We start from the raw sequence: 25,016 nt of genomic DNA, 5'->3' as shown, positions 1-25,016 counted from the left end.
GGAGTCATGTGCTACAAGTTCGGCGAGAGGGGCCATCTTCAGCTCAACTGTCCGCAAAAGAAGACCCAGATAGCAAGGATGAAAAGGATCGAGGAACAATAGAGGAGCTGAAGAAGCAAAGGGCGTCGCCTCCTGCCCGGGATCAGGAGTATGACTTCAAGACGAAACACCGCAGCGGAATGTTGCATGGGAATGCCGACGCACTCTCACGAAGGCAGTGTTCTGAAGTCTGCAAACATTGTGTTAAGCAGGAATCTAATGAAGTAGCATTAAAGCTAACGAGAACAAGTCCTTTGAGTCTCTGGGAGAATGATGCTATAAGGGAAGCTCAAGAAAGAGATGACGACCTTCGGCACATCATCACATGGAAGAAACGGGGTGACGTAAAACCAATCTGGAGTGAGGTTGCACCCACTGGCGCTGTCACTAAGGCGTACTGGGCTCAATGGGACAGTCTGATACTTCAAAACAGAATACTCTACCGGAAATGGGAGAAGACTAACGGCAGAGAGTTCCACCTTCAGATAATTGTCCTTAGAACGAGAGTACTAGATGTTCTCCGTGAAATACATAATGGCGTATCAGGAGGTCATCTAGGTGTCAAGAGGACGTTAACAAAAGTGCGAGAACGATTCTACTGGTTGCATTGTCGAGATGATGTACAGGATTGGTGCCGCAAATGTACTACTTGCGCTGCTGTAAAAGGACCACAGACCAGGAGCCGTGGGAATCTGTGGTTGTATAACGTCGGTGCACCGTGGGAACGAATTGCAGTTGACGTAGCGGGGCCATTTCCTGTAACGGAATCGGGAAACAAGTATTTTATGGTCGTAATGGACTACTTCACCGAATGGCCCGAAGTGTTCGCCATACCAAACCAAGAAGCTACAACAGTCGCTTCTAAGTTAGTCGAAGAAGTGATATGTCGCTTTGGTGTGCCTCTAGAAATCCATTCTGATCAGGGCAGGAACTTCGAATCGCAAGTATTCCAGGAAGTGTGCAGAATTTTGGGTATGCATAAGACGAGGACCACTGCGTACCATCCACAGTCTGATGGAATGGTTGAGAGATTTAACCAGACCCTTGCAGCCATTTGGCGAAATTGGTAGACGAAAAACAAAAGGATTGGGACAAGTATATACCACTCTTCCTTCTGTCGTACTGAACCGCCGAGCATGAGAGCATAAAAGCTACCCCGGCGTGTGTCAATTACGGTAGAGAATTACGAATACCAGTAGACCTATTGACTGGAGGGGCACCGGAGGGACCAAATACCGTACAAGACTATGTCAGCGATTTAAGGGAAAAAATGCACTATATACACGCCTTGGTTCGGGAAAATGGGTTACATTCAAGCGAGAACATGAAAACCAGATACGACCGGAAATCGAACACGAGCGGCTTCAAGGAAGGGTCACTGGTGTGGCTGCATAACCCAACCCGCCGGAAAGGGAAATCGCCAAAGTTGCAGACCAAGTGGGACGGTCCATACAAAGTGGTTACCCGACTGAATGATGTGACTTACAGGATTCAAAAGCAACCAAGAAGGACATTCAAAGTGGTGCACATAGACCGTCTGGCGCGTTACCATGGCAGTAACAACGATGCTCGGGACGAGCATCTCTAAGAGGGGAGTAGTGTTAAGGACACACAAAGAAACTAGCGCCATCTAGCGGCAATCATTGAAACCACGCAAAGACAGGAGACCGCATGAAACTCTCTACTCATACTAGATGGCGTTAGAGGAACAACTGTGGAACTATATAGAAGTATAGTCTCGAAAACCGGGTACATGCGCGAACTTTCCAGAATGGTCTGGGCCTCGTCTCGGCCGATATTAATAGCCGCAGCGAGGCGAGCGAGTTCAGTTCAGTTTGAGCGATCTTCGTGGCGACTTCAAGAGTGAAAAACTAGTGATCAAGAGTGATACCAGCGAAACCTACGACATTGGCTACGACTGAGGACATCGTGAGTGCTTAGTGTTTGAACTTAGTGCTTAGTGTGTGAACCTAGTGCTTTGTGTTGGACCTAGTGCTAGTGAATAAAGTCTCCTAAAGAGTCACCAGGTCTTTCTCTCCAAATCCTTCGAACCCTAACACGTAACAATATGTACACATAATGCTAAGGCAGAAAAATTTAAAAACTTACTTGACAGTCGACACAGTACACCAATGTTCGTGTTTGTTTTTAAAAAATAACACGACAGCAATCACAGTTTCAAAAAAGTTTTCGCACATAAAATCTAACACAGACGCAAAAGCCATTTTTTTGTAATAGAGTCAATTTCTTAATTTGCTCTAGATGTATATTTAACAACACTAACCAAGTAGTCTGTATCTCGTACACAGTTTATCACTATAATATTTATTAATATACTTTTAAAACCAATTTTAAAACGGAAAAAAACTCGTGTAAAGCTTCGCTGTCGCCGCACAAAAAGACGGCGAATAATTATTTAGTAGATAAATTATAGATTATACAGATTTTTCGTGTGCGTGTCGTAAAGTGCAAAGGCAAGCAAGCGACTGGCCACTAAAATATAGAATAGACCAACATTCGCATCGCACTACCGTACCCTTCCCCGCGCCTCATCCCCTTATGATGGCTTAACAATACTTACAAACAATGAAGCTTCGGTTGTTTTTTTTTTCAGTTTTACCTGTGTTTCTAAATAATTTGTCACGCATATGTTTTATTGTAAAACCATTATGTTCTGTATAGTTTCTATTGTTTACCGTCAGGGACAATAGCATACTTCGAAAACTATTACTTCGAATACTTTACGAAACTGTATTACTTTTATTACTTCGGATCTCTATTTTATTATAGCTTTGTATTCAGTTCTTTTTGTAACGCCTACTATTATTTCTTATAACTCTGTTCACATGTACCATTACTTAATTGTTTTACGTCTTTCTGTTTTGGGTAGTTGCTTTTGTGTTTGCTTTGGTGATTCGGATACCCCAAGGGGTGCCCTATCTCTGGAATTCCGCTTATCACTACTTTAGAAACTATACAAATCATAATGGCTTTACAATAAAACATATGCGTGACAAATTATTTAGAAACACAGCTATAACTGAAAAAAAAAACAACCAAAGCTTCATTGTTTGTAATTGTAAGTATTGTTAAGCCATCATAAAGGGATGAGGCGCGGGGAAGGGTACGGTAGTGCGATGCGAATGTTGGTCTATTATCTCAGTGGCCAGTCGCTTGCTTGCCTTTGCACTTTACGACACGCACACGAAAAAACGAGAAAGATAGATTTTCACAATTTCCATCAAAGTTAAGAAGCTGAATCTTTTAAGCGGGAAGCTACAGCTCATGACTATTTAGATACAAAAACAAAAATTCTAAAAAGTCTTCAATTTTTTTTTAGAAATTTTTAAAGTTGTTCAGGGGGAAAATTCTCAAAAACAATATAAAAAAATTCATAACTCGAAAACTATGCAAAATCGCTGAACATACATAGGAGTGATTCGGAGACCCCAAGGGGTGCCCTATCTCTGGAATTCCGCTTATCATTACATTTTGGGACATCCTGTATAAACATTTCTATCTCCAGCAGATGATGTAACAATAACGTAAAATGTTGTTTTTAATTACTTTAATTTGATTTCTATTTCGACCAAAGTCCCAAAATCCCTAAAAATTTCGTTTTCTTCCCATAATGCCTCGAGGCTCAAAACTAAGAGGGCCTAGCTAGCTGTACGGAACCCGGACACTTGCCTTTAATTAATAAATATTTTTTTAAGCAGACTTTTCAAACTTTGGGACCAAACTTGTATCATCCATCCTGGAGTTCAATAGATGCGCAGTGGAAGTTGACACAGGACAAAAGGGATGTACATAATTGTCTGCGATAACACAGAGCTAAACATATAATTAAGTCAAAGTTACCTGAAGTTTCTTCATAGGTGACGTTGCCCTGAGTATAAATCTAACTAACAAAGGATAAAGCTGGCCAACCAAATCAAATGCTAATTGATTTATACTTATCTGAAGAGGGCAAGCCCAACAGATCACGAAGCCGTCGATGAGTGACGTGGGACTCCAACGAGGGGTTGCAAATTATACAACACTGAGTCACTCCAAACTTATCAAGTACATATAAGCTTACATTAATAGTTCAAGCAATGATCAAGTCAATGAAATTACACAAGTTTCAAACAATTATTTGAGCACGTGTTGGCGCACTTAGCAGTTGCAATCAGGCCGATTACTTATAAATCAAGTTAGCAATTAAATCGTACACAAAGCAAATTATACACTCAAAAATATCTAAACCGAACGTAATCACGTTACAAAAAGGGTTTTTAGCAACAAAAGCGCAGCGAGTTCTCTCGGAACGGTCAAAACTTACAACGTTAGCTAGCGGAAGTGTCAGCCTATGCGCCGGATTCAGCGCGGCCATAGATATTATACAATTTTTAGTGTTGCCAGGTTTGGTTTATAACATCTACCCGCCTCGGCCAGGACCACCTGGCCGCTAATCAATTGGCAGTTGCGACAAGGTTGATACTGCTCTCTTCAGAACCGAACCGTCTACCCGAACCTCAGCAAAACGGGGTACACCATCTGCTCCAAAGACAAGGTTGAGAATGCGCCCCCTGCGCCAACACAGTGGCGGTGAGTTAGCGTCCTTAACCAGTACGAGGTCACCAACACGAGGTGGATCAGTCTTATCAGTCCACTTAACGCGCTGCTGGAGAATATGCAAATACTCTAGGTTCCAACGCTTCCAAAAGCTCTGGGTGAGTTGTTGGATCAATTCAAAACGCGAGAGACGATTTTGTTTCACATCAACAAAGGGGTATTCCGGCAGGGCGTTCAGTGGCTGTCCAATCAAAAAATGACCCGGTGTGAGGGCCTCCAAATCGTTGGGGTCTGAAGAGATCGGGCACAACGGGCGTGAATTCAAAACGGCTTCAATTTTGCAAAACACAGTTGCGAGCTCTTCAAATGTCAATATAGACTCGCCAATTACTCGTCGCAAATGTGTCTTGGCAACCTTTACAACGCTTTCAAAAATTCCTCCCCAGTGGGGACATGACGCGGGGCTGAACTTCCAAGTTATTCTGCGACTAGCTAGTCTAGACGCAATTTCAGTCTCATTAGACGACAAAAAATCATATATCTCTTTTAAGTAATTGTTTGTGCCTTTGAAGTTGGTGCCGCAATCCGACCGAATCAAGGTCGGTAGTCCTCGTCGTGACACGAACCTATCTAGCGTCGCAACAAAGACTTCTGTCGAGAGAGCTGAAACGAGTTCCAAATGTACCGCCTTGGTAGATAGGCAAACAAAAACGCACAAATAAGCCTTGACAATTTTACTGTTCCTGAGGGTCGAGGTCTTAACCGAAAAGGGACCTGCAAAGTCCGTACCAACTCCAGCAAAGGGCCTTGTTTCTGTGACCCGATCCGAAGGCAGGTCACCCATCATAGGCTGCATGGTAGAGGCCTTGAGCCTATAGCAAGGCATGCAGCGAAAGACCACACTACGGATAGTCCTTCGGGCCGATAAAATCCAAAATTCTCGCTGTGAAATGGCCAATAAGGCATTACAGCCGGCGTGGGAGTTCTTGATGTGACGATCAGTCACCAACAAATTAACCAAGTGGCCATTCTTGGGCAACAGGAGGGGGTGACGAGATCCATAAGGGATGTTTGCGTTCCTAAGACGCCCTCCGACTCGTAAAAGACCCGCACTGTCCAAGAAGGGGTTCAGTTTGCAAATAGCCCCGGACAGCTTGGATTTGCCCTTTCTCAAAATAAATCTTGTTAATCTCATTTTCAAAGTGTGCCTCTTGCACAGAGCGAACCCAATGAAAAAGAGCATCCTGGAGCTCTTGTGGCGATAAGAACGCCTCCAAACATTTGTTCTGTGGGTGTCTACAATTATTTATGAAGCGCTTTATCCAAGCGGTGACACACAACAATTTGTCCAATGAGCTGTAGCGATTTAATAGGAAGTCTGGGTCGAACGGACGGTCCTGCCGTTCAATAGCAAGCGTTCGCAAACCAGGCAATGCGACAGTATCCAAGGCCGGTGTTCGCGGCCAATTAGGCTCTGACCTAGTCAACCACTCTGGTCCCCACCACAGGGAGTGCTCAACCAAAAGGGGAGCCATACATCCCCGTGACGCACAATCAGCAGGGTTGGCTTCGCCAGGCACATGCCTCCAAATCAACGAGGTCTCCGATTTCTGAATCTGAGAGACTCGATTTGCTACAAACACCTCTAAGGTGTGGACTGACGCCTTCAGCCAACACAGAACAATTTGACTGTCAGTCCATGCATAGACCGTGGCAATGTTAACTGACGGGCATAACGTTGACATGACGTGATTCAAGAGGCGAGCAAGAAGGGCCGCCCCCGACAACTCTAACTTAGGAATTGTCAAGGCGGTTCGAAGAGGCGCAACCTTGCTCTTCGCCATGACCAATGACACCTTCACCTGACCATCCATGGTCACGGTGCGTAAATATACGGCTGCTGCGTACCCACGTTCCGAAGCGTCCGAGAACCCATGAAGGGACGCAGTATGCTTTCCTGGCGGAATCATAGCACGGGGTAACGATATTCTATTAATAGCAGGCAATGAGGAAGCAAATAAATGCCAATCCTCCAAAACAGCTTCGCGGAGTGGCTCGTCCCATCCGAGACCTGCAGTCCAAAGTCTCTGCAGGAAGCATTTGGCCCAGAATATGACCGGGCATATCCAGCCATTGGGATCAAACGTTCTCGCGACAGTCGACAGAACCAGTCGTTTCGTCCAAGTATGAGGCGAATCCAAGTCGACGTTAAATGTGAAGATGTCTTGAACTGGTCTGTACTGGATTCCAAGTACTGTCATCATGGTAGGATTGCCACGATTCTCAAACAGGTGAGGATCCTGCTGGTGGTCATCCGGAAGCCCATCCAAAAGCGCAGGTAAGTTGGAGATCCATTTGCGCAACTCATATCCTGCGGAGGCTAGGATGCCAATCAACTCGTCACGCAAGAGGAGAGCCTCTCTCTCCGTGGACGCGCCAGTGCATATGTCATCGACATATAGATCCTCCTTCAAAATGGCGGCAGCGCGAGGAAACGACATACGCTCTCGATCTGCGAGCTCCCGAAGCGAGCGTATGGCCAAAAAGGGGCTAGACCGCAGCCCGTACGTGTTCGTGTTGAGCTCGTAGACAAGCATGGGATCTTGCGGGTTTTCCCGCCACAATATCAACTGGTATCGGCGATCATCAGGGTGAATAACCGTTTGCCTGAACATCATCTTGATGTCAGCCACAAAAACAAATTGATGACGACGAAACCGTGTAATGACATCACAAAGGTCCTTAAGCAATTTGGGACCAGGATGAAGACACTGGTTCAAGGACACTCCCGATGTGGTCTGCGCAGAACCATCAAAAACTGTGCGCAGCTTACCACTTGATGGTTTTATGACGGCATGATGTGGGAGGAAAAAATGCTCCATCGAGCGCCAATCAAATTTTGACACAGACATGTGTCCCAAATCTTCATACTCCCGCATGAAGTCAATATACTTCTCTTTGAGTAGCGGGTCCCTGCTCATGCGGCGTTCCATTGCCAACAAACGCTTCTCTGCAGTAGGCCGCGAGTCTCCAAGGGGCGGCCGTACGGCGAGAAAGGGCAATCTTGTCATGATCCGGCCAGAACGGAGGTAGCTAGTGTTGTTCTGGTAGAACAGTTCACAGTCCTCATGTTCCGGATCAGAGCGGGGCGCTTGTGGTGGCTCTTCCACTTCCCAAAATCTCTGCACTGCGTCAGAGAGAGCGCAGCCCACCATCAAGGCCGTTCCAAGTTCGGTAGGAGGGGGAGCCCTCAATACAGGCCCCATCAATGCGAATCCAAATATGGTCCGGAGGGCTACTAAGCCACCTGGCTGCAAAACACGATCCTTGCCAAGCAATATTTTGCCTAGAACATCGGCACCAAGTAACAAATCGACCGTGCCAGGTAGGTCAAATTGAGGGTCAGCCAAGTTCAAATCGGCGGTCAGTTTTACCGCATGCGCAGACAAACGAACTTGCGGGTGACTGCCCAAGATGTTCTCCATCACAATAGCTGACGATCCCAGCGTCGGGCGTGGAGAACTTGAGGGGGAGAACTCAAACCAAACGTGTCCCTCAACTGTGGCCACAGGGGCGTTTCCGACACCTCTAATTACATCTGAATATCTTTTAATATTCAGGCCAGTCTGCCCTACCAACCAAGACGAGACTATGCACCCTTGTGAGCCTGTGTCCAATATCGCTCGGACTACAACCGAGGCGCCCGTCCGTCCCCAGACCCTGACATGAGCCGTGGGCAAGAGGACGGTCTCAAAAGGGGGCGGTGCATAGCGAGGGCAGACGCCAACATCCTAATGTTGGCGTGGCGGCGATCGAACGCCGCTGTCTTGTGCCGACGCGTCAAAATGAGGTAAAGGTCGGAACTCGACCCCCTCTCGGTGACGACTGCCACGAGCCATAGTCGGCAGTTCGTAGCGCCGGGAGCGTCCGTACCGAGGGTTGCGCGGTTCCAAACGGGGACGCTTCGCCAAAGGGGGAGACGGCAAACGTACCGGACGTGCATCACGATAGTCGCGGTACATGACCGGAGGTGACCTTATTTGGCCACGCGGGGAAAGTGGGGGCGAGGGGGACACAAAGGTACGGGTTTGAACCCGAGGCCCTCTTTCATACCCGCCCGTGGGGCTGCGCACCGAGCCATGCTGGCGATTTACGGCAGCACAATCTGCGCGGCGGGGTGGAGGTGAGCCGGACTCCAAAATGCGGGACTGTTCCCGGCGTCCACTCACATACCCGCCCGAAGGCGACCCCGGGTGGTCGCGACGGCCATTCGCGTTGGCGCACAGCACCTTCAGATGCTGCCCTCCACAAATAGGACACGGGTGCGTGTCGGGGCAGGCGCGCTGGTAGTGGTCCCCTAGGCAGGAGAAACACCAGCCTCGGGCCTTGGCAATCCGCCTACGAGAGGCCACGTGCAGCGCTACAAACTCCTGGCACTGCGCCGTTCGGTGCCCCTGGGACTTACAAAATCGGCAGTCCGGTCGTGCGGCCTGCGCGACAGCAAAGCTGGGGGACGCCTTTCCTTTTGGCGTGGTTTGTGCAGTGCGCCGTTGATTGGTGGGCCTAGGGCTTGATGGTCCCACTGGCGCATCGGCGACCATAACGTCACCCATGCGACACTCGTTCTCCAAGAACGTCAATATCTGGTCAAAAGTAGGGAGAGGAGATGCCTCATCCCTAGCGTGCTCCTGTTCAAAACGTGCTCTCATGGACACTGGCAGCCGCTTAAGTACAATGCGCAGCAACAAATAAGACCACTGGGCAACCGGCAGTCCCAAGCGGTTGAGAGCGTTAGTGGCAATTAAAAGGGGGTTGAGCAGCTCAGTCCTCAACTGGGGGGCATTGCTCACGATGGGAAGGTCCATAATCTGGTCAATATGGGCATCGGCCAGACAGTGCTGATTATGATAGCGCTTGGTGAGCAATGACCGTGCAACTTCATAGCTCCCGTCACATATTGGGAGATGCTGCACTAAGCCCCTCGCCTCTCCATCAAGCACGGAGAGCAGATAGGCCAACTTTTGAGAGGGGCCCAAATCCTCCCTCGAGTCCACGAGGCTCTCAAATAGGCCAATGAACCCCATCCACTTGTCCAAACGACCATCAAAGCGTGGAAGGTCCAAGCTAGGCAGTTTCGTCAAAAGGCCCACGGGAGTTTTCAAAGGGGCCCTGGTAGGCGGTACTCCGGCACGCGAGGCTAAGACCTCACGCGTGCGTTGGGCAATGTCGTCAGCCATATCCATAATTTGGACATAGTCCTCGTGGACTTGATCACGTCGCTCCTTCGGGAATGACTCCATAGGTACATCCTCTAGATGTAGAAGGAAGCGCTGGTACAGAGTCTCCACCTGTTGAAGTCGAGCAGGGCATTTCTCGTACCTGTCCATCAAGGCCTCCGTGCGATTCTCTCTATTCACCAAAGCGGCAGCTGAGCTGAACCATCTGAGGTGAGTTGTTATTCCCGAACATGACTCACGGACAACAGTGAATGCGGTTGAAGTCATCTTCAAAGGCACAAGGTACACAAACAAATAATAAGAAACAAAAAAAAAGAAAACAAGTTATTTTTCAATAAGACAACAGCTATTACCAATTTAAATTAAATATCAAATCTTAAACAACTTAAGTAATAATATAAGAAGAAATAAAAGCAAAGTTTTAGACTAATATTAACTCAAAATTATGAATTCAATATAACAAACCAGTCAGCAACTTTTAAGCATTAACAAACAAATTAATTAACAATTAACAAATTTTTCTTTGTTTTCAATAATCCAGGTAAACAACAACTTTACTTAAATCAATTAATTTACTTATTGATACAAATTTAACAACTGTTTCAAGCTTATACTAGCAATAAAATTATTTATGACAAATTATGTATGTTATGACAATTAACTTTTCAATAAAGTACAAAACAAATGTGAAACCAATAAAAATATTCCAAGAAAATTATGTAAGATATATAGATGTATGCAAGACAAAGAACAACTAATGATAACAATTTCTAGTCAATATTATAAACCTTTTTAAAACAAACTAATATTCTTATTCTGTAAATATTAAATGTTAAATTTAAATACTAAGTACAATCTGTCTAAAGTGAACAAGTAACTCAATATTTTACAAGTACGCAGTGAATTCAAGTTACATATACAAGTCAATGTTTTTCCTTTTCTATTTTTCTTTATTTATACAACAAACTATTAACTATTAACCATTAACCACGCTCTGCTACCAGAAAATATATGTATCATCCATCCTGGAGTTCAATAGATGCGCAGTGGAAGTTGACACAGGACAAAAGGGATGTACATAATTGTCTGCGATAACACAGAGCTAAACATATAATTAAGTCAAAGTTACCTGAAGTTTCTTCATAGGTGACGTTGCCCTGAGTATAAATCTAACTAACAAAGGATAAAGCTGGCCAACCAAATCAAATGCTAATTGATTTATACTTATCTGAAGAGGGCAAGCCCAACAGATCACGAAGCCGTCGATGAGTGACGTGGGACTCCAACGAGGGGTTGCAAATTATACAACACTGAGTCACTCCAAACTTATCAAGTACATATAAGCTTACATTAACAGTTCAAGCAATGATCAAGTCAATGAAATTACACAAGTTTCAAACAATTACTTGAGCACGTGTTGGCGCACTTAGCAGTTGCAATCAGGCCGATTACTTATAAATCAAGTTAGCAATTAAATCGTACACAAAGCAAATTATACACTCAAAAATATCTAAACCGAACGTAATCACGTTACAAAAAGGGTTTTTAGCAACAAAAGCGCAGCGAGTTCTCTCGGAACGGTCAAAACTTACAACGTTAGCGAGCGGAAGTGTCAGCCTATGCGCCGGATTCAGCGCGGCCATAGATATTATACAATTTTTAGTGTTGCCAGGTTTGGTTTATAACAAAACTAAAAAGATTTATTTCTTTTTAGCCGACTTTAAAATATATATATGTTACTTCATAACTTTTTACTTGGTAGACCGATTTTGATTGTTCTTCTTTAATCTAAAGCTAGAGCTTGTTGTGTGGTCCCGTTTGAAACTGATCGTGATCTGACAAGTAATTTTTGAGATATCTCTAATTTCACGTATTTGCCTAACTTTTTTTCGTCTACCAACGTTGTATTACTTGTCGATATAATTGAAGTCTGTTTTTCTTCGTTTGCCAGCAAATACAATTTATAATACCTCTAATTGCGGTAGAGCCCAGCAGGAAATATCATGCTCAAAATTTAAATCAGTCTGACGTGAGAAGTACCTCAAAGTTAAAAAAACATTAGATTACAGCTTAATAATACTTCTCTCAAGTAATGTATCGTAATAGTGTTCCTATGGTAAGCAAGGTAGCCAAAGCTCCTGGGGAGGGTCAGCAATGCGCTTGCAACAATCCTAGTGTTATAGGCGTCCTAGCCTTCGACGATATTTTACCATTAGGTGAAGCGTAACCCTACGGAAAATGCGTCTCATAAACCTCATAAAAACATGAACTAATGCAGATCATATTCTCGTACGGAGCTACGAGAGGCTATGAGATCTACAAGAATTTGGTGTTCATTTGTCCGTGTTTTAATGAAGTGTGTAAAATATTTTGCATAGGGAACGCTTGTTTGACATCCTTGTGATGACAAAAACTTTATTTTCAGAACCAGAAGTAGTTAAATTTAAAAATGGCGATGGAAAGTCTTCGATGATGTACGAAATTGATACAAAATCGATATTACGCGCGTTTAAAGATGTTCTATCATCTAAGAAGCTCAAGACGTACGCAGACAATGTCGTCAACAAAGCGGCGACGGTCTACCGCATGTTTAAAGAAGAGATTGAGGAGACGGCATAAAATAAATTGTTTTGACGAGTTTTTGTTTTCTTAACATTTAAATAATGTATAAGGAGTCGTCTTGTGGAAATACGTTCACAATTCACACCAGTGGTTTCTACCACTTGGGGACACCAAAAATTTGCCGCCCAATTATTATTATTTTTTCTACAGTATTTACCTAGGTTATATTTTTAATTTAAAGAATACCATTTTGGAAAAAAAAACACGAAATTTTCGACCGTTGACCTCGAATAGGTCTTTTAGCACATATGGAATCTATGGCGACTTTTAGTTCTTTTTCTACTGTTTTATCCAGTCTACACCAAAATTCAGCTCTGTCGAAATTTTTGGTATAATAAATATGTATTTTGACGGGACTATTTATTTCATAAATATTACATCAATACAACTCGGTGGCAAAACTTTACACATAAGAAGGGAAAGGGCTTATCGTTATGTAATGTGACAATGAGGAAATAGGTTGTCTTAGAAAAGGACACACATTCATGACATTCGCGCTTCATTACTTTTTTTAATAACTTAATAGTACTTGATTTTTTTTTGCCTATTGAATGTCATCAAGTACTTAGAAACCTATTTAACGTGAAACACATATATTTTTTACTACTATAAAATTAAATTTTCAAATTTAAAAAGATTTTATAGGAGCTCCAAGATCAAGATCATCTCAAGATCTATCTCTATATGAATATACAATCATGGGAATGTGAAAGTTTGTGAGGATGATATAGTTTTGTTATTCTTCCCGTGAAAAATGTAATGTAACTCAGTAGGTATGTGGATAGTTGGGTGATTCAAAATAATAAACTGACTAATTTTTATACCCTGCTTTGAAATACACAGGCCGAAGACGGGCAGCAGCGTCTTCGGTGAGACAAAGCCAGCCCTGCGGTTACTAACCCGCCTGCCCAGCATGGTGACTATGGGCAACACACATGAGTTCACGCCATTTTCGGCGTGAACTTGTGGAGGCCTATGTCCAGTAGTGGACTGCGAAAGGGTGCTGTGATGATGATCATGAATTTTTATACCGACATTCCCACGAGACCGAATATTACACAGGTGAAACCACGGGGCGATTCTAATAATATTATAACAAATTAAAATAAAACACATTTCAATGTCATAAAAATTTATTTCAAAATAAATCAAAATTATGGAAAAAAGGTACAAAATGTATACCATTCATTTACTAGCTACATGAAATATTTCAAAATACATAAAAAAATCGATCCTCTTATAAATTCTACAATAAATGAGAGGTACATAAAAAATTAAATTATTAGGTAATTTTAACTGAGGTAGGGCACAGCAGGAATTTCCTGCTCAAAATATGGAGCAGCCCGACTGGGGTAGTACCTCGACCTTACAGAAGATCACAGCAAAATAATACTGTTTTCAAGCAGTATTGTGTTCCTGTTGGTGAGTAAGGTGACCAGAGCTCCTGGGGGGTTGGGGATTGGGTCGGCAACGCGCTTGCGCTACGGTAATCGCTTACCATCAGGTGAGCCGTACGCTTGTTTGCCGACCTAGTGACATAAAAAAAAAAAAAAAAAAAAAAACGCAATAATTCCATTTTATGCCGAAAATGGCTATCATTTTGGGGAAAGAGCTTATACTAGCTGGATCGATTTTTACCACAAATAGCTAAGAACTTACACATAAAAATACATCAAAATCATTGACAAACTTATAATCCTATTTTTTGTCTTAAGAATTAAAAAACCTTACTAAAAATAAATGAACATTTGGACGAACGTTACTCCATCCCGTCAGAACAGATCAGTTTGAAATTTAATACATAATTAGAATACAGTTTAAAATAATAATAATAATAAAAAATTAAAAAGAATTTAAAAACTATAGGAACATTATTACACACTAAGATTACACTTAAGATTACAAACACATTATTAGTACATTTTATTTATAAACTAATTTCTTCATAATTTGTACTTTGGCAATATGGCCGCCATTTTTATACCACTCTTGGTACTAAAGCAAACCGCGCAAGTTTGCGTAAATTCGTATTTAAGGTCGTTTGTTTATCGTTAAAATACACTAAGTAACTAGTGAGACCATGAACCGATAAAATAAAACTTAGATGCTATATTAAAAATAATACTATTAGATACTTTTTGCAAGTCGTTAATTTAGACAGTTTGCAAAATTTAATCAAACCTATCTATTATGTAAAATATTTTGAAAATTTGAATAGAAGTACTCTGTACTAAAAATACGCACAAATTGCCAAAAAAATCACGTGATTAATGGACAATCCTATACATGTCTGACATTGGACAGTTGGCACTTATAAGAAAGTACCACCAAAGGCTTTACTCTTGAACATGATAACTCTTCAAAACTGGATTTATAAAGGATACGAGGATTAAGATACTGAATCGCGTCTAAAAGCTATTTTCATTTTTAGCTCATCGTGGTATGATAGCCTAAAGATTAGTAGATTTAAGAGTACTGCCACTTGTCTTGTTATTTAATGGAACTTAGAGAAATTTTAAGTTTTACAGAGATACCAAGTCGATTTCCAGTAATTACATCGAAATGGTAAAATGGTACAAATGACGAAATTTTCCTGAAAATTGGTCACCGGTTTATTGGACGATATTAAGTTTCAGAATTGGAAAGGTTTGGGATCACTGTTAACTTGGGCTTGCTAAAACCGTTGTTATAGTGGCAGACACTAGGATCAAGACTAAGGAGACACAGTTTGTTGCAAGAGTAAACTTAAAAAAAAAACCGGTAAGTACCTCTAAAAAGGTTTTTCATAAGTATAGTATATACACGGTGGACGCCAGTGGGACAGATGACATAATTACGTACAAAAATCAGCCAAATAGAGTAATACAGAAACAAGGTAGTTTAACAACTGAACTTTAACGACTGCTTCTATTTAAATTAATTTTTGTACACAGATTAGAAATATTACACAGTATATGTGGGTTTGATTTAAAGCACCTCGCTTGTACCCAAATGTATAACCACGTACATGTGACTGATAGCCAGATGGATGAATCCAACTCAGATATGATAACCTAAATTTACAAAAAAAAAATTATTATGTGTATTACATAGTTTCAACTCTTAGATTTTAAATTATATCTATAGATATAAAATGTTTCTAGGCGAAACATTATTTACGTCGACTTTGTTGATTACAGATAGGTTTCTATCATGTTTTTTCCCTTGAAGATGTTCAGAAAATGCATTGTTCCTGTTCAAAACCGCCACGTTACAAGTGAGGCAGTGCATATCACTCTCGTTGATCTGAAAATTAACAACAAGAATAAATTTAACACATTCAAGACTAACAAATAGGTAAAACCTCGCTGGAGCGGTCAATTTTTGATATGATATTCCAAGTGGCCATATAGGTGTTTGCCGTGGTCTAGGTGTTTGTGCAGTCCTTGTGGGTCTCCCCACCGTGTTATCATCTACGCTTCATAGCGATCGTTACTAGGGAATATATCCGCCAACCCGCATTGGAGCAGCGTGGTGGATCACATGATAAGATGGCGTTAATTGATTTGTTTATATACATTTGATATGGTATTAATCTATTTCTTAGACTAGTCAGCCTTTTTGTGCCTATTTAGACAGTGGATCTGAAGGAGTAAACTCCAGTCGCGCGTCGGAGCTGACCCGCGTCTCCGACTGACCGTGTCGGCGCTCTAGCCAATTAAGCTATGGAACGATGTAACCGCCAGAGCGAAATTTTTGATATGATGATTTTTATATTCGGTTTAAGCGAACCGTGGCGTGGCGAGGCAGGTTCGAACCAAGCTGGAGCGGTCGATTTTTGATATGATATTCAAAAATGTTTAGAATCCCTAATGTGTGGGTAACACAATAATTAAATCGTAGATACCTATATGGCCAATACAAATGTTTGTCGTGTGCGGGGATCGAACCCGCAACCGCCAGCGCAACAGGTACAATCCATAGCTGTGACCGTTGCGCCAACGCGGCGTCTTTCGGCACCTTTTTTGGATAAAAATAAAAATTAAAATAAAAACGAAAAAATACATACCGTCCTAATGATTGAAGGCAAAAATTTCTTTTCTATCGAATTTTGTAGAATAGTTGCGTGCTTTCCTTCAGCGATGTGCATGTTAACAACGCTCTCTTTCAAATTAACCTGACACAGGGCGCAGTAGTATCCTTTCTTGTTTTTCGTAAGTCCATGCCACGAATCCCATGGAATTTTGACGAATTTGTCATCAAAAACAACGATTTTATCACTTTTTATAATTTCAAAATCACCCCGAGAATTTTTAACATCGATTTTAATTACTACAGTCATCTCCGATGGAATATCGAGCATACTTGACTCCTGTGCAGTTTTTATGTTAACGTGTTTTATACCCGATTTGAAGTCTGATTTCCTAGTTTTCTTGTCAGATTTCAGAATGCATCCTGACCATTTCATGTGCGTTTCTAATTCGCTTTTTAAAAATAATATGTTGCAATTGACGCAATGGTATGCTGTCGAACTCTGAAAAAATGTCAATTTATTGTATTTATGTAATTATTTTATTTCTAAAAACAGTTATTTTTTTCTAAACTATAGGTAGATATAACTAATATATGAAAATAGGGATATTTTATTGATTAATTCATTCTGCCAGTAACATTTCGATGCTAAACATAGGCGTCTTTCTCAAGGTACGAGAAGAGCTTAATTCACTAAGCTGACCTACTGCGCAGATAACTTAACAGATATATTCCTCACGACAAGTAACAATCGCTGTCAAGTGTCTATGAGACAATCAGGACCGACTCAGCTAAGCTTAGTGTGCTCTCCAAGGAACTCTGAGTAGACCCCTATTATGTGACATTACTATATTTTGTAATAATACAACAAAAATCCTATTTATAATCATGCTTAGTTATATAAGGGGATATTGTAGATTATGAAAACGCACAAGAAATTTTCACTAAAAATAACTTTAAGTGCAACTATATAATAATAATAAATAAAAAATACCGCTTACCTGTCGTAGCAGATGCTTGATATTTTTATCGATAAAATGACTCTTTTTTAAATGAATCAAATGATTTTCGTCTCCTATATGTTCTTGATATGAATTATACAAACGCAACGAACACAAAAAACAATAGTGAGTACCATCTCCTACAAAAACAAGACCATTGTATGATTTATAACTCACTTTTACATATGTATCTTTAACTTTTAAATAAATACAATCGAAATTATACGGTTCGAGTATCGTTTGATTTTCACCCGATTCCTTTATATCTATATTTGTTGGATTTTCATATGATTCGTGATCATCGTTCAAATCAGTTTCTATTAAATTTTTGCTCGATTCTTTCATGTCTGGGTTCGTTACCTTTGGGCTCGATTCATTGGCGTTATTGTTCATCAGATTTTCACCTGATTTATTCAACTCAGGGTCTGTTAGATTTTCGCTCGATTCTTTCACGTAATTGTTCGTTTGATTTGCGCTCGATTCATTCGCGTCATTCATTGTTAGGTTTTCGCCAGACTCATTCAACTCAGGGTCTGTTAGATTTTCACCTGACTCATTCAACTCAGGATCTGTTAGATTTTCGCCTGACTCATTCAACTCAGGGTCTGTTAGATTTTTGCCTGATTCATTCAACTGAACATCTGTTAGATTTTCGCCTGATTCATTCAACTGGAAGTCTATTAGATTTTCGCTTGATTCCTTCTCGTAATTGTTTCTTCGCTTTAGGTTCGATTCATTTGAATCATTGTTTGTTAGATTTTCGCCTGACTCATTCAACTCAGAGTCTGTTAGATTTCTGCCTGATTCATTCAACTCAGGACCTGTTAGATTTTCGCCTGATTCATTCAACTCGGGGTCTATTAGATTTTTGCTTGATTCTTTCTCGTAATTATAGGTTAGATTTGAGCTCGTATCGTTAGCGTCATTGTTTGTTAAGTTTTCGCCTGATTCATTCAACTCAGGGTCTGTTAGATTTCTGCCCGATTCATTAAACTCAGGACCTGTTAGATTTTTGCCTAATTCATTCAACTCAGGGTCTATTAGAATTTCGCTTGATTCTTTATCGTAATTATAGGTTAGATTTGAGCTCGTATCGTTGGCGTCATTGTTTGTTAGATTTTCGCCCGATTCATTCAACTCGGAGTTTATTAGATTTTCGCTTGATTCTTTCTCGTAATTGTTTGTTCGATTTAGGTTCAATTCATTTGAGTCATTGTCTGTTAGATTTTCGCTTGACTCATTCAACTCAGGGTCTGTTAGATTTTCGCCTGACTCATTCAACTCAGAGTCTGTTAGATACAGGCTTGATTCTTCGTCGTAATTGTTCGTTAGATATGAACTCCATTCATTGGCATCATTGTTTGATAGATTTTCGCCTGATTCATTCAACCCAGGTTCTAGATTTTCACTTGTTTCTTTCACGTATACGTTCGTTAAATTTGCGCTTGATTCATTCGCGCCATTATTTGTAAAAATTTTATCTGATTCTTTTAAATCAGTGTCTGTTAGATTTTTACTTATTGCATTCACATCTAGGTAGCTTTGATTTACGCTTTGTTCATTTATATTAGCATTCGTTCGAGTTGCGTTTGATGGTAATCCGAATGTAAGTTGATTCAAATGTGATTGATTTGGCACGTTGTCCATATAGTTTGGCGATTTTATGATAGCTGCTGTTAGTAATCGAATGTGCAGATCGTGTTGTATATGTTCGTGTAGTACCGATACATACAAACATGTATTACATATCCCGCAATGTGCTACTGCATTTATCTGTAAGAAAATATTTTTTTAATAAGTACTTTGATGTAATCATGTATTCTATATATCCTGCCCTGATTATGTCTTCGAATAATTATTTATCTATATTAGGAGATTAGCTTTATTTGTCTATGTTAGGAGCAGACGATCATATGTGTATGTTACACACATTTATTATTATATCTATACAAATAAATAAAACTGGAGTGTCTGTTTGTCATATTAAAATAACCGATTTTTACTAAATTCATATGTATACGGTACATATACCAAAATAACATTTTTTACAATTTTCGTCTGTCTGTCTGTCTGCCAGTTTGTTCCTGCTAATCTCTGAAACGACTGGACCGATTTTGACGGGACTTTCACTGGCAGATAGCTGATGTAACAAGTAACTTAGGCTACTTTTATTTCAGAAATTTATTTATTTTGTAACTGCGAATTGAACAATAACAATTTTTGTTAAATACCACGCGGACGAAATCGCGGGCACAGCTAGTTTATGCATACAACATACTTTCCCTAAAACCTTTAAAAGGCGACGATTGTTCGCTTGTAATCAAAAAATGTCTCGTCTTATTCTGATATAATGATTTCTTTTACTAACCGACTTAAAAAAAAGGAGGTTACTTAATTCGACCGTATATTTATGTACGTTCGGGGATAACTTCGTCGTTTATGAACCGATTTTGATAATTCTTTTTTTGTTGGAAATGAGATATCTCAAGTGTCCTGATGGAAGGATCTGATGATGGAATGCCAGAGAAATCGAGGGAAAGCCTCGAAAATCGTTGCAACGACTAGTGCGTTTGTTATATTTTTTTGTCTACTCTACATTGTATTTAGTTATTTTCCGAACTAATTATATTTTCCAAAATAAATTAACTCACATAGAAGTTATACTCACCACTCTTATTAAGTTAGGACCAAAATCTGGTACAAAGTGCATATAAATCAACTTTCCCAAATGGCTTCGTTCACTCGTATGCAGTATCATTTTAAATTCATTCGACGAAAAGTTACATAACCAACATAAGTAATCATCTTCGCGTCTGATCACAAAATGATATGACATGTACGAAACACGTAATATTTGATTAAATTGATTTAAATATACATATTCCTTGCAAAGAAGCGACGGTGAACGTCGATCATCATTTGATTCATGTTCAGCTGACGAACAACTTGGACTTTCATTCGATCCAGGATAATAATTCGACGAAGAACTTCGACTTTCATTCGATTCATGATTCATATTTGCGTTATACGTATATCTATCTTGATCACTACTGTTTGATCGATTTTTGTTATTTATGTATCCTTGCAGTTCATCGTGGTCTGTTTCCGATAAAACTACATGATGAACTAGTTCCATGTGAGTTTCGATATTATACGGGTATTGTAGACTGTTGCAGACACCGCAGTGGTAGTATCTGTCACCTACCTGTAACAAAGAGTCATAAATAAAACCATTTAGTCATAAGTTTGTTTCAAACATTTTTGCTGTTATATTTGTTGGGTTAGGATAATTGTTTCTTATTATGGTTGGAGGTGTTATATATGTAACTATGGTTTTTATATTGTCTGTGGCAACTATCTCCTGTATATATGTAAGTTATATATCGTCGCTTAGCTAACAACACCGCTTAAGTCATTTTTAACAACTTTACAGGAGAAGAAAAAACTGTCTATTTCATAAAATTGGTGGATTTTTTGTGATATTACTTATTTATAATAATTACCTAAAACTATTTATATTAAATTATTACTTATTTATAACGCAAAAATTCCACCAATTTTATAAAATAGACAGTTTTCCTTCACCTTCCTACGACTTTTCAGAAGTTTCACTTCTGAAAATGAATGACTGAATTGCACACATACACTAATTTTTTTACGTTTGAATTACGCACACACAAATGCGAGCATGGAAATAGAAATTACCTCGATGGAAAAAAAAGCTCACATAGTACCAATACTAATATACAAAAGTGTGTGTATCAGCTCTGACACGCAACTGAAGTTTAGTCCTTAAGAGCGATTATCGCGATCTTTAAAAATATATTTTCCAAAAATTTCCAAAAATATATTTGCCACCCAACCAGAAATAACAATCCAACTGCTGGCTTTGAAATACACAGGCCGAAGACGGGCAGCAGCGTCTTCGGTGCGACAAAGCCAGCCCTGCGGTCACCAACCCGCCTGCCCAGCGTGGTGACTATGGGCAACACAAATTAGGTCACGCCATTTTTGGCTCGATCTTGTGGAGGCCTATGTCCATCAGTGGACTGTAATAGGCTGAAATGATTAAAAATATATTTATATCTTTCTCGTAAGAGACCTTGCCCGGTAAAAAGTCACTCAGGGCAGTTAAACGTTTCCATTTCACACTATTTCACTCCCCAAATTTCTTTCATAACTCCATTAAGATAGAGAGTAAACTCCAATAATACACAAAAATATAATAAAGAAATAATATTTACCTCTCTCACAAAGAACTCTCCGTATCTTTCGATAACTTTACATTCGTTTAACTTTTTCAAATGGTACCTATCGGTATAATGTAACGTCTTGTCCGTCAAATCATATGAGCTAGTGCAAGCCATACAGTAAAATTTACTTTCATTCGGAACTAATATCATGTGCCGTGAATCTTCTGTTATTTCAGGTTTTGTATCTGAAATAAAAATTATAGTATAGGAATATATTATTATTAAAATATATATATATTTTCACTGTTTGTAGTTTGTGTTGGTAATATATTGGTAAGTCAAAAACGTAGCCAATTTTACAAAAACCATTCGTGAGATCTTAATCAAATTTTAATGTGACTACACTACAAGCGCCAGTTTTCGATAAAAAATATATCATAAATGTAAACCCAGATGATATGAAAAAGAAAAAAACAATCGAATCGAATAACTCCATTTTTTTCAAATTTAAAATCCGCTTATTTTTTATAACTTCCATTCTGAATTGGTTACGATATTTGACCAAATCCTTTGATGAGAGTTTGGTCCCGCGGTATATAGACTTGCCTTGATTAGTAAGCGCCGCAACGATCTACAGTTCAAACCCCACTCGTAATATAAACATTTTAAATATTCGTTGAGCGTTCGTGCGGGTTCGATCCCCGCACATGACAAACATTTGTATTGGCCATACAAGTGTTTGCCGTGGTCTGGGTGTTTGTGCAGTCCTTGTGGGTCTCCCCACCGTGCCTCAGAGAGCACGTTAAGCCGTCGGTCCTGGTTGTTATCATGTATACCTGATAGCGATCGTTACTCATAGTAGGGAATATATCCGCCAACCCGCATTGGAGCAGCGTAGTGGATTAATCTCTGATCTTTCTCCTACATGGGAAAAGAGGCCTATGCCCAGTAGTGGGATATTACAGGCTGAAGCGAAATATTCGTTCAATTTAGGGCATCTTTCACTGGTGATTGATAAAATTTATCCTACACATAAGTTATAAAATACACTTTAACAGCGGGAACTAATGATAGGTCGTTGGACCTGTTTCGTATAAAATGATTAGTTTAACCTGTATATAAGTTACTAATAGAATCTACCGCAGGATGTAAAAAAGCCTGCTTCACCTTAAATCATAAGCTGCAACCTTTAGGGCCTATTTCGCCAGTGGTTTAACAGTGAGAGGTAACAATTAGACCATTTTTTTTTTATTCTTACTGAACTAAAGATTGGGATTATTGTGCAGCAAATTTTTATATTCAAGAAATTATTTCAACTTCACGCGTCCAACAGGTTACTCGACATGGTAAATGATGTCTGATGGGTCGGCTAGTTTTTTTCTTTTGGTTTAATAATTGAATGAAAATTTTCGTGTGCGTAATTACTTACTAATCAATATATATAATAAAAAGGTAACGGGTCGCTGTCTGTACATTTAAGATATATGAGAAAGAATATTATTGGAACCTTTATCAACGCAAATAGGACCCAAAACAATGATTGTCAGAATTGTTGTCTGTTTGTCTGTTTGTGCACGCTAGGCTAAGCAAGCGCTTATCAGATTTAGATGTGGTTTTCATTAATATATTGCGGCAAGCTTAGCTTGACATTTATTGTTTGTTTCATGTCAATCGCTTCATAAATAAAAAAGTTATGCCAATTTAAAGAATCGCGTTGAATATGTTAAGTCACTATACTTCGCGGACGTAGTCGCGAGGACAGCTTATTTTACATAAGTATTTTGAGCTCTGTTTGCATTTTCTCGGTGAATTTTTATTTAACATGTGTTTTTTTACTTAATTATTAATTGTTTATTATTGAAAACTTTATAGGTTTGTGTGTTTTTAAACAATTTTTAATTTATTAATTCTTATTAGTTTTCTTTATTATAAAAAAAAAAAATACATAAAACGAACCTTTCGTAAAGAAAACAAAAATTTTAAAAGAAAAAAAAAGGAAATTATTAAGAAAAATATTAAAATTAAAATGAATTTTGTATAATGCAACTTTGCACTTTGCTAGATGTTTGTGAACTGATCACAGCCCCCTAACTCGCACACATGCCCCAATTTAGAGATACTTGTGTGAGTCACACGAGTGTGTATCTTTCTGGGAGTTTGTGTATGTTTTATGTCTTTCCAATCCTGGACACACCATTTCATCTTACAGGGGTTCAGTATGAAATTACTTATTCGGACTCACCATTAAAATTATCTCGAACAGGTAATGCGTATGAGTTGTCCTCAGGGTGTATGTTGCTTTCATAGTTAATCGATACATATTCATCTCGAGTATCGATAACTTTTGAATTCTCATCACTATTATTAAAATCGATATATTTGTCGTTTTTTAAATTACATTCGAGCACGTCTACTGCTCTATTAATTGCATATAACATATTTTCTTCATGATACTTGCTATCAAAATGTGTATCAATGTTTTGAAACTTAAAAATAACGTTACATATGATGCAGTGATAGCTATTTCGAATCTGAAAAGTAATAAAAATATATTTATTTAAATTTAAACGAAAAAAATAACATAAAATTAATTAGAAAACGAGAAAAGTACAAAAGACGGCCTTATCGCATAAAGCAACTTCTACCGGGCAATCTTTGGATGGAAGCTGAAATTACATTTAATTTGAAATAACTATATACACTGTATTGTGGTAATAATAGTTTTTATAGCTATTTAGTTTACTTTTTAGTACTTTTAATATATTTAATCATCTTTATTTATGAGTTAGGGCACAGCAGGACATTGATTATAATCTAAATCTGACTTCGTAAAACGTAAAACTAAATACATATTTTAAAGTATAACACAAAGAATATATTTGCAAAACGTCAAAATCAATGCACCCAGTAAAAAGTTTATTAGGTATCAAACATAAAAAGTGTACTATCAGATTGAGGACCGTCCTTTGTTTTAAGACTTAAAAATATAATTAGCACTTACCCTTCTCGTGAGGGCAGAGTCGTATTTCTTCAAGGGCTTGCAATTGTCCAAATTGCGGTTGTGTGCTTCGAATTTGATGTGATCTGTAGGCATACTCACTGACAAATCGCAGACGATACATTCCGTGCGATTTTCTTCTGTTACAATGGAATGCCAATTGTTTACAGGTACTAATACAGTTGAGTTAATTATTAAACCATATGGCGTTTCTTGAATGGTAACGTCCAAAGTTTTTTGCGGAAACGCGTCTGGGGATAAAAGAATATAATGTCAGGAAGTTAAGCTTTTTTCCTTATTGATGTGTAAAAGATATAATAAAAAATCAAAAATCTTGGAATCATTTTTTTTTTAGAGA

General features: G+C 39.5%; 2 protein-coding genes across 2 annotated transcripts; both read right to left on the bottom strand.

Moving 5' to 3' along the window:
- Nucleotides 1–5,675: 5,675 nt before the first annotated feature.
- Nucleotides 5,676–8,081, bottom strand: LOC123666057. Its single transcript, XM_045600264.1, has one exon. It carries the CDS (start codon nucleotides 8,079–8,081, stop codon nucleotides 5,676–5,678), a length of 2,406 nt encoding a protein of 801 aa, XP_045456220.1.
- An 8,789-nt stretch (nucleotides 8,082–16,870) lies between these two features.
- On the bottom strand, nucleotides 16,871–23,005 carry LOC123666055 (putative uncharacterized protein DDB_G0282133). Its single transcript, XM_045600263.1, has 5 exons — nucleotides 22,999–23,005; nucleotides 21,712–21,905; nucleotides 20,346–20,672; nucleotides 17,602–19,240; nucleotides 16,871–16,968 (listed from the first exon to the last, which is right to left on the bottom strand). Exons 1-5 carry the CDS (start codon nucleotides 23,003–23,005, stop codon nucleotides 16,871–16,873), a joined length of 2,265 nt encoding a protein of 754 aa, XP_045456219.1.
- Between the last annotated feature and the right edge of the window lie 2,011 nt (nucleotides 23,006–25,016).

The sequence above is a fragment of the Melitaea cinxia genome, chromosome 25 (genome assembly GCF_905220565.1).
Source record: "Melitaea cinxia chromosome 25, ilMelCinx1.1, whole genome shotgun sequence".
Classification (NCBI taxonomy): Eukaryota; Metazoa; Arthropoda; class Insecta; order Lepidoptera; family Nymphalidae; genus Melitaea; species Melitaea cinxia.
Note: the sequence above shows the minus strand (reverse complement) of the source record. Positions and strands in the feature narration are given on the sequence as shown.